A 15,719-nucleotide genomic window follows, 5' to 3' on the forward strand; every position below is an offset into this window, starting at 1 on the left:
ACCCCCACAAAGTACACAAAAGGCACACATCGGGGAGAGGGACCCCCCACGACCCCCACCCCCCCACAGCGCGGCAGAACCACAATAGTGCCCACAGGGACAGGGAGAGACCGGGAAGGACACTGACAGTCATGAGGGGAATAATACAGACATAACAGACAGACTGTCATCTCCAACACTAAAACTCCACAAACACCCCCCACATAGAGGGGTTACTCACTGACCAGCGATAGCGTGGGTGCCACCGTGAGACGGGAAGCCTCCCACCCCAGGTGGTGGGGGTACTGTCAGCCAAACAGGACGCTAGCTACACACGGCATACCGCAGTAGAATCCTCCTAGCGAAGTAGGCACATTCACGGGCAATGTCCCTGAGGACAGGGACAGGTCGTTTGAAAGGCCTGGGCGTATGCATAGCCTGCAAAACGCTCAATGGCAGGCAGGGATTCCGTAAGGTTCTCTGTCCTGAAATACCAGGACAACCAGTTCCGATTCCCAGCTCCGCAAACGCTGTAGTCTTCTGATCTGACTAACTAAGTGCAGGAACAAATAAAATTCTATCCTGAGAAAGAAAAAAAAAAAAACACTTTTTCAGAAATAAAATGAAATAAGAAAAGTAGAGAGGCTGAGACCGCAGCCTCAGCAAGGGAAAGCCTGTCTACCCCTTAGCTAGGCAAAAGACAAACTGAGATTGAGAATGCTGCTAGCATGAGGGTATGGTCCAGAGTGACAGCCCCCTGTGGGTGTGTACATGCAAATGCTTTTATGTATGATTTTAACAAAAACTCTTTTGCCTAGTTTACCCCTTTGGATAAGGACGATACCCATAAGTGAAGACTGTATGAGTGGGCGGCGACTGTCAGAGGACGCAAGAGAAATAGGACTTATATGAATGAATTATGCCAATAACCAATTCTCTGTTTAGTATTACTTTTAAAAAAAGTACAGATACTGTTAACAAATATTCAGGAACTGGCAATAAAAATCACACAATCAATATCCAAAGCAAAGCTTATAATACCTGAGATCCATTTTCATCAAAAATAACATGCACAGTTGTCTTTGCTACTGAAATGCCTTGTTTCTTTATAAAGCCCTGTAATCATAAAACAATATTACGAAGCAGTCTAATGGTTTAAAGAAGGCTTCTAATCTTAACATGTTAAGCCCCTCCAGTACTTTGCTGGGGAGGTTGACCTTGACTATTAGCTCATCCCCATTGAAAAATAACTTTAGCCTAGGTTCACACTGAGGCTGGTTTGAAATCATGCGAGTTGAGCTGAACTTGCACGATTTTAAACCGGCATTTTCAGTCTGACTTCGGGGGCAATTTCACAGACATCTGTGCAGGTTCCTGTACAGATGTCTATTGAAATCACCCCCTGAAGTCGCCAATAGTAGTACAGAAACTAATTTTGGGAATCTGTGTGGTGCCACAAAGTCGGCGTTGCACCAATTCAGATGGTGCCATTGCTGACATGTCAAATCGGACCAATATGAATGCAGGCTCAATGGTATTCCAAGGCAAAATGGCAAGTAGTTCTGAGTGCTGCAGAAGCAAATACTGTATCTACAGTTAGATGTCTAAGGTCAGATCTCCACCACCATCACTGGACAACAGGAAGGGTTACAATCAGCAAATCCCTCTTAAATTATCTTGTCAACCACTTAACTGCAAAATTAGGATCTAAAGTGCTAAGGTCACAGCTACCAATTTCTAAGAAAACCATCTCTCTCATTTAGCCTACAGTGCCTGTTTGATATCCCTTCTAAAATTCTAATAGCATCTGCTATGCCAGCACAGGTTTACTATGACAACTAGAGATCAAGAAAAATGTATATTTAGCCAAGATTTAAAGAAAAAAAAACTACATTTCTGCAACACATACACTTTCCCTGTGGTTGTCACCCTTTTAAATTGCAATTACAGAAAAATAACAGCTGATCTGTCAGAACTGCAGTGCGCACCTAGCTTCATGTAGGGAGCTGACAATGCTGCATATGCTGTACCAAGCTCTCAAGCAGGGTTTTTGGCCCTGCGCAGTTCCCTCTTGCTGGACTACAGAACGCCTCCCCTTAATTTCCATTTCGTAAGATGGAGGAGAACTCAGGCATGGCTGCTATCATTGCGTAGGATTTTAGTGTAGGAGAGGCAGTATCGTTAGTGCAAATGGGAAATTAGGAGTTCTGGCAGAATTAGCAGACTAAACATGGAAGGCTGTGCATGTATTGCAGAGTGTAATGAATATTTACTCAAGAAATTTACTGCATAGTACAGTCATGGATAAAGAATATCCTAACATCTACACCACTGGCCAGACTTCCAGATGTTCTTATGGATTGTTACAACCAATCCTTGTGTTTCTATTTTTTCACTTAAATGGTATTCCTATAAAAATTGTGCAATAGCTGTTAATACACAATTTCCTGAATATAATTTGTAATTCAGGAAATAGTGTACTAATAGCTATTGCACAATTTTTTTAGGAATACCTTTTAAAAAATAAAAACACAAGGTTTGGTTGTAACAACATATATTTTATTGAGTGGTTGGTTATACTGGAGGAGCACTGATATTCTCTATTATTGTTCGTTTGGGTGGCCCCTTGTTGGCACTTGTATAATAGCAGCTCCTTGTGTTTTTAATTGGAGAGTTTTCCTCTGTGGTGCAACTACCGTATATTTATAACCTTATACCACCCAATCTTATGATGAACTGATATATCCCGCGCAACCTGATCTATGCAATTTGTGGTAGATTGATATTTTAAATATTTACTGATATTTTAAATATTTACAATATGTTCTTATAGACAGTGGTCATTTTAAAAGAAAATTTTAGGTATTTTAAATGAGAAACGTTACCTTTAAATATTTGTCTTTAAAGTTGCTAGCTTGCCAAACACATAAAGGAGACTACATACCTTAAACTTATGTGCTCCAAACACTTTTCTAACTATATTGGTAATATCCAAAGCACTATCAAAAAATATCCGAAGACAAGATCCATTTAGCTGACCAACTGTTGCTGGTGTATTTAAGGTGACAGTTAACTGCATCCTGTTACCAACAGCTGAAAGAAAGAATAAAAGAATATAGGGGCAGTAAAAATATATGATTAATGAATGAATAAATCACTGTAAACTGTTTGATCTGTTATACAGGTCTTTTTTTTTTTTCACTGCTGCTCAGAATTCAAACCTGCATTCTTGTATTTTTTATTTGATGACACACACACGTTCTACAATGAACAGCTAAGAAGGTGAATAATGTACTCATTTTGTGGTTCAGCTTTGCAGTTTCTACCTTAACCACTTCAATACCAGGCACTTTCACCCCCTTCCTTCCCAGACCAATTTCCAGCACTGTTGCACTTTGAATGACAATTGAGCGGTCATGCAATGCTGTACCCAAATAACATTTTTTACATTTTTTTTTAGATAGAGCTTTCTTTTGGTGGTATTTATTCACCTTTTTTTTTTAATTTTTGCGAAACAAAAAAAGACCCAAAATTTAGAAGAAAAAAAAAAGCTTTTCTTTGTTTCGGTTATAAAATTTAGTAAATAAGTACATTTTCTCTTTCACTGACAGGCACTAATAGGCACTAATGAGGTGGCACTGGTGAGGTGGCACTGATGAGGAGGCACTAATATGCAGCACTGATGGGCACTGATATGCAACACTGGTGGGCACTTGTGGGCACCACAGATAGGCACCTGTGGGCATTTTGCAGAGGGGGTTGCACTGGAAATCACTTGCGCTGATTATCAGGGAAGACCCCCCCCCCCCCAATGTCAGGAGGGCCGCTTATCGGCTCTCCTCTATTCACGCCATGTCAGCAGTGAATAGGTGAATGCCGATAACTGGCACTTCCTGGTTACGCTGTGATTGGACACAGCTGATCACATGGTAAAGACTCCATCTTAGGCTCTAAACCGTGATGGGAGATGCGTTGTGTGGAAGCGACATATCGCACTACCGATCACCGAGGGCAACCACCCAGCCGTCATTTTACTAACACTGTGGCAACCAGAGCCTGTAGCAGCTGTGCGTGTTAACCATTACGTTTCTAGCTTTCATTTTCAAAGCTTAAAGTGATTGTAAAGCTTTACCCGAAGTAAAACATCGAATCACCAGTGCTATGATTCACGCCAAAATTTACGCTGTCCTGACAGATAAGATCGAGAAATTTGATAGACTCTGGCAACCTTGGGTGGATAACTTTCTCCCCCCCCCCCCCCCAATTTTAATAACTCACTGTTAATGCCCTAAATCATTACTGTGGTTGGAATACCTCCACTACTTATGTACCCGCTCCCCCCCCTTCCATCTATCCCTCTCCCCCTTTCTACTCCTCCCCTCTCCTTACCCCCCTTTCTTCATCCTCTTTCTCCTTACCTTACTTCTTTCCTTCTGCATACACATGATGTAGCACCCGCAACGTCTCAGTCCAGATCTGCCCTTAAGGCTTTATCTACAGCTTGAGGGTAATGAGTTAAATGTACCCCCTCATATCAGCCGCCTGTAACCTTTGCCTCTCCTATTTTGGTTTATGTCCGTGAAGTTCCTCTCTTCCCCATATCCCTTCCCACACGGTACTGAGAACTTTGGTACTGCTCCTTCCCTGTAATACAGTTGATTGGTTGCGCCTCCCCACCCGGGCACAGCGAGCTCCCTTTACGGGGTGCCTGTGGGTTGGCTGAGCCCGTCATCATTCTTTCTTAACCGCCTATTCTATCGCCCCCCTTTGTCTACCAACTATCACGGTTTATCTGAAGTTACAGTTGTTTATTGCACTCAGTTGCCAATTTTGACTGCATTTTCTTCATTATACTCTGTATGTCAAACGTTGTTTCGCATTTGAATTCTCCAATAAAATAGTTTGAAACAGAAAGTGATTGTAAAGTCTCGCCCCCTCTCTCTCTCCTGATTCGCTAACTGACTTTGATTCACAGCCGTGGCAGCCAATCCGCAGGCAGAGTCCCAGATGGCCGAGGGACTCGTGGACATCGCTGAAAAGAGATGGGGGTGCTGGGGAGGCTGCTACACACAGAAGGCTTTTTATCTTAATGCATAGAATGCATTAAGATAGAAAACCTTTTGACTTTACAAATTTTTTAAATGAGCTGAGGGTAGAAGCTGATTGGTTATTATGCATAGCTGCTACAGATTTACCCAGTTTCAGTAAATTCCCTCCAGGGTTAGTTGAGCCACTGGGAGCTCCTGGTATTGGCCAAGTTACAAATCTCAATAGTTAAATGTATGTGTTCTCAATAGATAATGTAATAATAATACAAATATGTAAGGGAAGTTCTGTTAAAATTGGAAAGTCACATAAAAATGGGATTTTTGACTTACCTTAAAATCCATCTCTCTGATGTTCATTGATGGACACAGCTCCTGATCTTCTTAACCATTGAGTTATACTGCCAACAACCCCCCCCCCCCACCCCACAGAGTAGGACACTAGGCAAAAAAAAAAAAAACGGACTACGCCTATGGGGGTTAGGTACCTGTGAGGAGCTTGAGTGCTGAGGGTTCAGGCGAAAACGAAGTCAGAGAGATCAGGCCGGCAACAGATCGGGCAAAGCGGTATACAAACGAAATCCAAAGAATGGTCAGGCAGGCAGAAGTCATACACAAGCTGGCGGTGAAGTACAGATTCGGCAGGCTGAAGAGGGGTCACGAATACAGGCAAAAGTTCATACACGAAAGTCTATCAAAGAGCAAGCAGCACACCCAGGAAGATATTCCAAAACAAACGGGCACTCCATAACAGGAAGTGCTGCTATTTAAAGGCTGGGTAAATTGTACATTGTTCACAGCTGGTTAAATTGTACATTGTTCGCAGCTGACAGCAGGTGAGCCCAAGGCAAGCATCAGGCTGGAAAAATCACTGCCAAAACTCCAGAGCTTCTCTGTGGCACAACAGGTAAGGCTGCAAGCTACGAAACATGGAACCTTCCCGGTTCAAGGACACCCAGGTACATGACAGGACCCCCTCTCCAATGGACCGCTCCGGGAGCCTAGCGAGGTTTAGCAGGAAAGGTGGCATGAAAGTCTAGGATGAGAGCAGGGGCATGCAAATCTTTAGCTGGAACCTAGGAACGGTCTGTGATGGGGTATCCTTTCCAATGAACCAGATATTGTAGGCCACGACCCCGCCTTCTAGAATCCAGAATCTTAGAGACTTCAAACTCATGTTGTCCATCAACAAGAACAGGAGGAGGTAGTTGTTGATTTCTGGAGTAACGATTGAAGATTGCCCTTTTAAGGAGAGAAACATGGAACACAGGGTGTATCCGGAGTGAGGAGGGCAATTTCAATCGATAGGAGACTGGTCCGACTCTAGCAATTACCCTAAAAGGACAAATTAATCGAGGGCCCAATTTGGTAGAGGGTTGCTTCAGTCTCATGTATTTGGTAGACAGCCAAACTCTGTCCCCCACCGCATATGGAGGTATATGGCGTCATCGTCTGTTGGAGAACCGTTCATATCTGCCTGCTGACTTCCGTACCAATAAGCAAATCTTTTTCCAGTGTAGCAAGATATTTTTCACCCGTTGATCTGCTGCTGGTACACCAGATGAAGGCTGAAGCAGTGGCGTACCAATGGGGGGGGGCGTCAGGCCGGCCAGGGGTGCCCACCGGCACCGTCGGGCTGGCACGCATCTCCCTGTGAAGGCAGCTGCAATAGCAGCTCCTTCAGTCAGCGGCGCTCTGCTCACAGGAGGCGGGAAGAAAGAAGGTAAGCGCTGTGCTGTGTGCTGGATAGGAGAAGCGGCCGGGACAGCTGCATAAAGAGGAATTGATCTTCTTTTCATATATCTCCTGCTTCCGTTGAATGACTGATTCTCCTCCTCTCCCTCCTGCAGGCATTCAACAGACGCAGGAGATATATGGAAAGATCAATTCCTCTTTATGCAGGCATGCAGCTGTCCCACCGCCCCTAATATACAAATTCCTTTGCTGGCCCCCCCAGTGCTATCCAGCACTCCCCCACCGCAGTGCTCTTCAACCCACCCTCTCCAGCCCCCCCCCGCCAGTGCTCTTCAACCCCCCCCCTCTCCAGCACCCCCCCACCCCAGTGCTCTTCAACCCCCCCTCTCCAGCCCCCCCAGTGCTCTTTAGCCCCCTCCTCCCAGTTCTCTTCAGCTCCCCACAGTGCTTTGCAGCTCCCCCCAATGCTCCCTGGCTCCCCCAGTGCTTTCCACCACCCTGTGCACCGTGCCCCCCCCTCCGTGATCTCCAGTTCCCCCAGTGCTCTCTACCCCCCTGTTCACCCTGGCTCCCCCCCTCAGTGATCTCCAGCCCCCCCCGTGCTCTCCACCCCCCTGTGCACCCTGCCCCCCCCTTAGTGATCTCCAGTTCCCCCCAGTGCTCTCCACCCCCCTGTGCACCCTGGCTCCCCCCCTCAATGATCTCCAGTTCCCCCCAGTGCTCTCCACCCTCCTGTGCACCCTGGCTCCCCCCCCCATCAGTGATCTCCAGTTCCCCCCCCCCCAGTGCTCTCTACCCCCCTGTGCATCCTGGCTCCCCCCCCTCAGTGATCTCCAGCGCCCCCAGTGCTCTCCACCCCCCCCTGTGCACTCTGGCTCCCCCCTCAGTGATCTCCAGTTCCCCCCAGTGCTCTCCACCCCCCTGTGTACCCTGGCTCCCCCCCCTCAGTGATCTACAGTCCCCCCCAGTGCTCTCCAACCCCCTGTGCACCATGGAAAACTGCACTTCTCAATCTTTGCATAAAGGTGGTTTTCTCTCAGCCGCTGTAATGCTTGCCTTACATGTGAGCGGTGCTCAAGGTGAGTCTTGGAAAAAATTAAGATATCATCCAAGTAGATTATCACAAAACGGTTACTGAAGTCATGAAAGATGTCATGCATGTACCGTTGGAAGACAGCAGGAGCGCTACAGAGTCCAAATGGCATAACCAGATACTCATAGTGTCCATTGCGGGTGTTGAAAGCTGTCTTCCTCTCTAATTCGAACCAGATTATAAGCCCCTCTGAGGTCAAGTTTAGTGAAGATAACGGCTCCCTTAAGCACATCTAATAACTCTAGAATAAGAGGCAATGGGTAGGAGTCTTTTACAGTGATCTGATTTAACCCTCGATAGTCTATGCATGGTCGAAGACCCCCATCCTTTTCGACAAAGAAGAAACCTGCCCCTACTGGAGAAGAAGAGGGTCAAATAAAACCTATTTCCAAGTGTCCTTGACATATTCCTCCAATATTGTATTTAAATACAATATTTTTTATACCTTTTTTATACCTTGTATACAATTTACTTGCCTCAAAAGTCCCACCTTAACTTGGCTTGATGTACCAACCCAATACATACTAATTTATCCAGGGACGAAGGCAGACACTTATACTTTAGCCCTATAGAGATCAAAACCAACCCCATATTGACATATTCCTCCATGGACTTTTGTTTAGACAGAGACAGGGGATAGGTCCTTCCTTTGGGAAGAGGTGCTCCAGGGATCAGAATAATTGCACAGTCAAAAGAACGATGTGGAGGTAAGACCTCTGCCTTTTTCTTGCAAAACACATCTGCAAATTCATGGTATTCATGAGGCAAGGTAGGAGGGATGGCCATGGAAGCCAACAGACAACCAGAAAGTCTTGTGGGTCGAGATAAACAGTTCCAATAACAAGAAGACCCCCAAGAGGTTAATTCTCCCTTTACCCAATCAAAGGAAGGGTTGTGTTGTTGTAACCAAGGGTAGCCAAGGATAACAGGCAGAAGTGGGGAATCAATAAGAGACACGATGATTTCCTCTTTATGGAGTGCGCCTACCTGAAAGGTGATTGTGGTGGTCTCAAACTTTACAAGGCCATCTCCCAATGGCTGTCCATTCAGGGTGGTAATGTTCAGGGGTCTAGACTTTGGAACAAATGGGATGTTATTTTCTTTAGCAAAATTGTAATCCAAGAATATACCAGCGGCTCCCAAATCTACAAAGACACAGGAGACAAGTTTAGAGGCTAAGTGGAAAGTTGCGGGTACAGTAGTCCTGGTTTTGGAGGAAGTACTTGTAAGGTCTAACCCAGCTCCTCCGACACTGGTTAGACCCTGCCTTTTACTGGACGGGCTGGACAACCAGATAGTAAATGTCCTTTAAGTCCACAGAACAAACATAAGCCTAATGCACGCCTCCTTTGTCTCTCCGATTCTGAGAGGTGGAGATGGCTGACTTCCATGGGTTCCACAGGAGACTTGGATTCAACAGAAATTTCAGGTTCAGGCTGAGATGGCGCTTGGAAGTTAGGGGCCAAGCGATATACTGGCCTTGGAAGCTTACGAGTTCTGAGTCTCTCCTGGCACCTTTCATGATACCGGAGATCCAGACAAACACACAACTCTATAAATTTTTCGTAAAACAAGACTTGTGCGCTAAAACGGGGTAAACGACAACCTAAATCACAAAGACAATCGTGGAACACCACAGAGAAAGCTACTGATTTGGCAGTGTCACCACATATCCAAGTATTAATAAAAAGTAGAAATCAGCGCTCTCCTCTTAAAGTAAGCCACTCTAATTATTTCAATGACGGAAATACAACTGAAGATTCTAAAAAAACTGCTGATGCATAAAAAAACGTGAATGAATCTAAAATCAATATTCCTTGAAAGTCAGCTCACTAATAGAGACAATGAAGATGAAATAATTCTTCTATTCTAATAAATCACAAAACACGGAGGTGTTGCAGACACAATGGGAAAAATATTTCCCAATAAAATTCAATGTGAAAATAAGTGAGCAAAATGAATGAATAAATGTTGATGTCAAAAAGTAGTGCGTAAAAATAATGAAATGATATTACATAAAAATAGAAAAATTGATCAATATCACTGTGAAACATAAATAAGTGTACAGATCAAAAAACAATATTGAGTGATGACTCACAACATAAATGTTCAAAAAATCAATGCAGCTTAACCAATTGATAATAGAATAAATTCAAAGTGCAATAGTGCTATATAAGGTGCATAATGTCCATAGTTCCTTCTAAGAAAAAAGTTTTTGTGATGAAAAGTGCAAAGTGCTCAGGAAATTAAAAAAAAAGAAGAAGAAATCCAAGTGAATAATCAAGGTGCATTCAGACTTCAAATTATAATAGGTAAATGTGCATTCAGACTTCCAATTCAGGCCAGGTAAATGTGCACAGGTGAGCATGCAATCCGACACCGAATGCAATGGCCGCTCACCTCCACAACACTCGGAGCGAGCGTTTATAAGATGTATTACTTAGACTCCTCTCCAGCCTCTCAATCTTCAGCATAAAATTCGGTATATCTCCAATATTACAAATTCAGTATTGTAAATGACAATCAAATGATCCCGGCTTAGATGTATGCCAATCTCTCCATGCATCTGTCAGGTGCTCAAGGAATGGAAACTCTCATAGTGTAGCATTCTTTTTTTTTGAATTTCCTGAGCACTTTGCACTTTTTTCATCACAAAAACTTTTTTCTTAGAAGGAACTATGGACATTATGTACCTTATATAGCACTATTGCACTTTGAATTTATTCTATTATCAATTGGTTAAGCTGCATTGATTTTTTGAACATTTATGTTGTGAGTCATCACTCAATATTGTTTTTTGATCTGTACACTTATTTATGTTTCACAGTGATATTGATCAATTTTTCTATTTTTATGTAATATTTCATTATTTTTACGCACTACTTTTTGACATCAACATTTATTCATTCATTTTGCTCACTTATTTTCACATTGAATTTTATTGGGAAATATTTTTCCCATTGTGTCTGCAACACCTCCGTGTTTTGTGATTTATTAGAATAGAAGAATTATTTCATCTCCATTAGTGAGCTGACTTTCAAGGAATATTGATTTTAGATTCATTCACGTTTTTTTATGCATCAGCAGTTTTTTTAGAATCTTCAGTTGTATTTCCGTCATTGAAATAATTAGAGTGGCTCACTTTAAGAGGAGAGCGCTGATTTCTACTTTTTATCTATAAATTTTTCAAGATCTTCTGGGGAGTCCTTATAGACCAATTCATCCTTAATGCGATCTGTAAGACCTTTACTGAAAGCTGCACGTAATGCCCTTGAGTCCCATTTGGTTTCAGCCGCCAGGGTGCGGAACTCAATAGCATACTGTGCCACAGTCCTGGTATCTTGTTGTATGTCCAAAAGTGAGCACTCAGCTGCAGAAGCTCTATCTAACTTGTCAAATACAGTCTGAAGAGAAGCCAGAAATCTATCAGCATCTTGCAGCACAGGATCATTGCGTTCCAAGTAAGGAGAGACCCATGCCAGCGCTTTCCCTTTTAACAAAGAAATTACAAATGTCACTTTGGCAGAAGAAGTACTGAAAGCCCCAGGGTTGTTGCGGAAGTGCAAACGACAAACGTTTCAAAAAACCTCTGCAGTCCTCGGTGTCACCACCAAACTTTTAGGAGTAAGGAAAGTTTGAGGGGCACAGAAGAGGTGGGTTGGATTGGAGCAGGAGTCTGGACAGATACAGAGGCAGGCAAACAGGATTTTAGCATAGCACAAAGTTCATCTGGCTTAGCGTCCAGAGAAGGAATATGCTGTTCATGAGCTCCAATCAATTGTCCCTGGTGCGTAAGCGCCTTAACAATCTCAGCAGGGTCCACTGTCATTATGGCCCGTTTGTTATGTTAGGTACCTGTGAGGTAAAGTCCGAAGTGGAGCTTGAGTGCTGAGGGATCAGGTGAAAACGAAGTCAGAGAGATCAGGCCGACAACAGATTGGGAAAAGCGTATCCAAACAAAATCCAAAGAATGGTCAGGCAGGCAGAAGTCATACACAAGCTGGCGGTGAAGTACAGATTCGGCAGGCTGAAGAGGGTCACGAATACAGGCAAAAGTTCATACACGAAAGTCTATCAAAGAGCAAGCAGCACACCCAGGAAGATATTCCAAAACAAAACGGGCACTGAGTAACAGGAAGTGCTGCTATTTAAAGCGGTAGTATACTGCTTTTTGCGACTTTTAACTACAGGTAAGCCTATAATAAGGCTTACCTGTAGGTACAATTAATATCTCCTAAACCTGCACTGCATGCAGCCTCTCACGTGAGCGGCGCATGCACTCTGAAGGTCCGGCGGTCCTGTCGAAAAATGACTCCCGCGCGCATACGCGGGAGTGACGTCATCGCGGCTCCGGCCAATCACAGCGCCGGAGCCGCCGAACCCGGAAGAGACGGCGAGGGATCATGTCAGCTCCCACAGCGGTGTCCGGGGGTCCGTGTCGGGGCATTGTTCTAAGGTAAGTATTTCAATATGAGCTAGTATGCTATGCATACTAGCTCATTATGCCTTTGTCTTGCAGGGTTTTTTTTTTTTTTTTTTTTTAAGTATACAACCGCTTTAAAGGCTGGGTAAATTGTACATTGTTCACAGCTGGTTAAATTGTACATTGTTCGCAGCTGACAGCAGGTGGGGCTAGTGAGTCCAAGGCAAGCATCAGGCTGGAAAAATCTCTCCCAAAACTCCAGAGCTTCTCTGTGGCACAACAGGTAAGGCTGCAAGCTACGAAACAAGGAACCTTCCAGTTCAAGGACACCCAGGTACATGACAATGGGCAGTCCCAGGAGGTATACTCCCTCTCTCTGCTACAGGTACTCAGTTTTGTTACAAGCAGTGTCAGAAGAATTACAACTCCTCAGAAGGGTGGGTGCTGTGTCCATTAATGAACATCAGAAAAATGGATTTTACGGTAAGTAAAAAATCCCATTTTCTCTTTCGTTTATTGACGGACACAGCTCCTGATCTTCTTAACCATTGGGATGCCCCAAAGCAGTGTCAAACATGAGGGGTGGGAACAGCAAGAAAACATTTCCAAGGCTAAACTATAACCAACCAGGTAACAGAAGCTCAACCAAAAACAATTGGAGACAACCTGACAAACATTATACCCTCAAAGAGGACCAGGTCCTCTAAACAGCAGCCTGCAAAACAAGCATCCGCAGATGCCAATACATCCACTTTATAAAATTAAGTGAAAAGTGTGCACCGACGACCAGGTGGCCACCTTGCAAACCTGCATCACTGACGCCTGATTACGGAAGGCCCAATAGGCACTAAGCGCCCGAGTACAGTGCGCCTTGACAGGAAAAGGAGGAACCTGACCCTTGAGTGGACAGGCCCGAGTCACCGTCTGTCTGATCCATCTGGAAATGGTCACAGAGGAGGCGGACAGTACTTTCTGAGGCCCATCCGTGAGCTCAAACAGCAAATCTGACTTCCTAAAAGACTCTGTAGCTGCCAGGTACACCAAAATTGCCTGAACCACATCCAAGGCATGTAAAGCAATTTACTTAGGATGTCTTGGTCTGGGACACAGGGAAGGCAACACAATGTCTTCATTCAAATGGAAATCAGAAACAACCTTAGGAAGGAACGACGGACAGGGGCGAAGAACCACCTTATCTCTGTGAACCACCAAGTAAGGTGAACAACAGGATAACGCCGCCAGATCCAACACCCTCGGTGCAGAGGTGATCATCACTAAAAAGGCCACCTTCTGGGACAGCGTAAGCAGGGGAATTTCCCGAAGATTTTGGAAGGGAGACTTTTGTAGAACTAAGAGCACCAAGTTTAGGTCCCAAGGTGGTAACGGAGACCGCACTGGAGGAGCCAAGTTTTCCATGTAGGATGGTAGATCTTCCTAGAAGTAGACTTCCTAGCTTTTAACAGCGTTGGAATCCCTGACTTAAACAAACCTCTATCCTTCATCACCTGGCTTTCAACAGCCAAGCCATCAAAGCCAGCAACTGTAAAGCAGGATAAAAGATCGGTCCTTGGGACTGCAGATCCTCCCTGAGAGGTAGTCTCTAAGGGATGTCGGCGACCAGCCGCAGCAGGTCCGCGAGACCAGTCCGGGGGCCACTAAAATGATCGGAAGTCTTGGCAGAAGCTTGAGAGGAGGGAAGGCATAAATTGCATCTGTGGTGTCCGCCAAAGGATCCAGTGACTGTGCCACAAACCTCTCTACACCTTTCTGTTGAGCCAAGACGCCAACAGATCCACCTCGGGGGTGCCCCACCGGAGACACAACTGATGAAACCCCTCCAGATGAAGGGACCATTCCTCCTGGTCCATTGCCTGCTGGCAGAGATAACCCGCCTGACAGTTTTCAACCCCTGGAATGTGTACGGCAGAAAGGGCTGGAACGAAACGTTCTACCCACCGTAGAATGCCGGCTACCTCCAGAGCTGCCAAAACACTTCTTGTTCCCGCCTGGTGATTGACATAGGCAACAGTTGTGGCATTGCCTGTTTGTATTCGCACTGGACACCCCTAAAGACGATCTGTCCAATGATCCAGACACAGTCTGATTTCCAGGACATTGATCAGTAGTCTAGACTCTTCAAGTGTTCAGGCCCCCTGAGCAGAGTTTCGGCCTAGGATGCCTCCCCACCCAGACAGGCTGTCATTCGTGGTGACCACTGTCCATTACAAGGGGACAGTCGAAGAGCTAGAGAGTGGAGCCACCAGATTAGGGACCCCTCTTGTTCCCCGGCTCAGCCAAATCTGATTGTCCAGAGACTGCGGACACTTGTCCCATTTAGCCAGAATCTACCTTTGCAGGGACCTCGTATGGAACTGTGCAAACGGAACTGCCTCAAAGGTAGAGACCATCAGGCCCAGCACCCGCATGCAAGTCCATAGGGATGACTATCTGCTGGACAGAAGAAGATGAATTGCAGAGTCCAGAGTCAGACCCAGATACTCCAGTTTTGTGGAAGGAACCAGAGCAGACTTCTGAAAATTCAGAATCCAGCAGATATCCCTCACGGTCCGTATAGTGATCTTCACGTTTTCCATCAGAGCAGTAGGAGACTCCGCTCAAAGGAGAAGGTCGCCCAAGTAGCCCAGTACTGCGATCCCCCACTGAAGTAACAACACTAGCACCAGGGTCAACACTTTTGTGAAGACCTGAGGAGCAGAGGCAAGACCAAAGGGTAACGCCACAATCTGATAATGATATGTGGCGCTGGTGACCGACATATATTGGAATGTGTAGGTAAGCGCCCTTGATGTCAATAGATGCAGGGATGCCACCACCGTGTGAATGGACTCTATTCTGATCTTCTGCACCCACACAAAGCAGTTCAGTGCCTTGAGGTCCAGAATTGGACGCACCTTGCCCTCCTTCCTAGGAACTGTAAACAGGTTTGAATAAAACCCCTGTTTGGAAATGTTCCAAAGTCGGAATCGGAACAATCACCCCTTGAAGAACCAGGTCTTACACCACCCCAAAGAGAGCCTGTAAGCGATCCGGGGACAGGCACACGTTGGAAGGAAAGAACCTTTCCAGAAGGCAAGGACAAAACTCAATCTTGTAGCCGGACCATATGACTTTGTGGACCCAGGAAGTCCAGGGGTCTGGGAACCAGCAAAGACGTCCCCCCACCCCAGATACAGTTGAAGGCGCACCTTCGTGCTGAAGGAGCCTTGTCCGTGAGTCTGGAGAAGCCCGCTTTCGACTTGCCAGACCAAGGTAGCTTGGATCCTCCAGAGGAAGCCTTGAAAAGCTTTGATCCCTTGTCATTCGACCCTGAGGGACGAAAATCTTCTTGTGAGCCGAGAAGGACTGGGCCACATCTACAACGAGGATCCTTGCCCTTACTAGCCTGTGGAAGAAAGGTACTCTTCCCCCCTGTGAGACCCTTAATGATGTCATCCAGGGTGGCTCCAAATAGGCAATCTCCTTA

General features: G+C 45.3%; 1 protein-coding gene across 1 annotated transcript in view; it reads right to left on the reverse strand.

Moving 5' to 3' along the window:
* The window catches only part of SYCP2 (synaptonemal complex protein 2), a 372,455-nt gene that overhangs the window by 277,549 nt on the left and 79,187 nt on the right, over positions 1 to 15,719 (reverse strand). The window contains exons 14-15 of the mRNA XM_082271514.1: positions 2,924 to 3,072; positions 1,021 to 1,095 (exon numbers count right to left, since the gene is read on the reverse strand). Coding sequence (XP_082127640.1) covers positions 1,021 to 1,095; positions 2,924 to 3,072 — 224 coding nt within the window. The remainder of the gene's footprint in view (positions 1 to 1,020; positions 1,096 to 2,923; positions 3,073 to 15,719) is intronic.

This window comes from Pelophylax lessonae, assembly GCF_965119305.1.
Source record: "Pelophylax lessonae genome assembly, chromosome: 11".
Taxonomy (NCBI): Eukaryota; Metazoa; Chordata; class Amphibia; order Anura; family Ranidae; genus Pelophylax; species Pelophylax lessonae.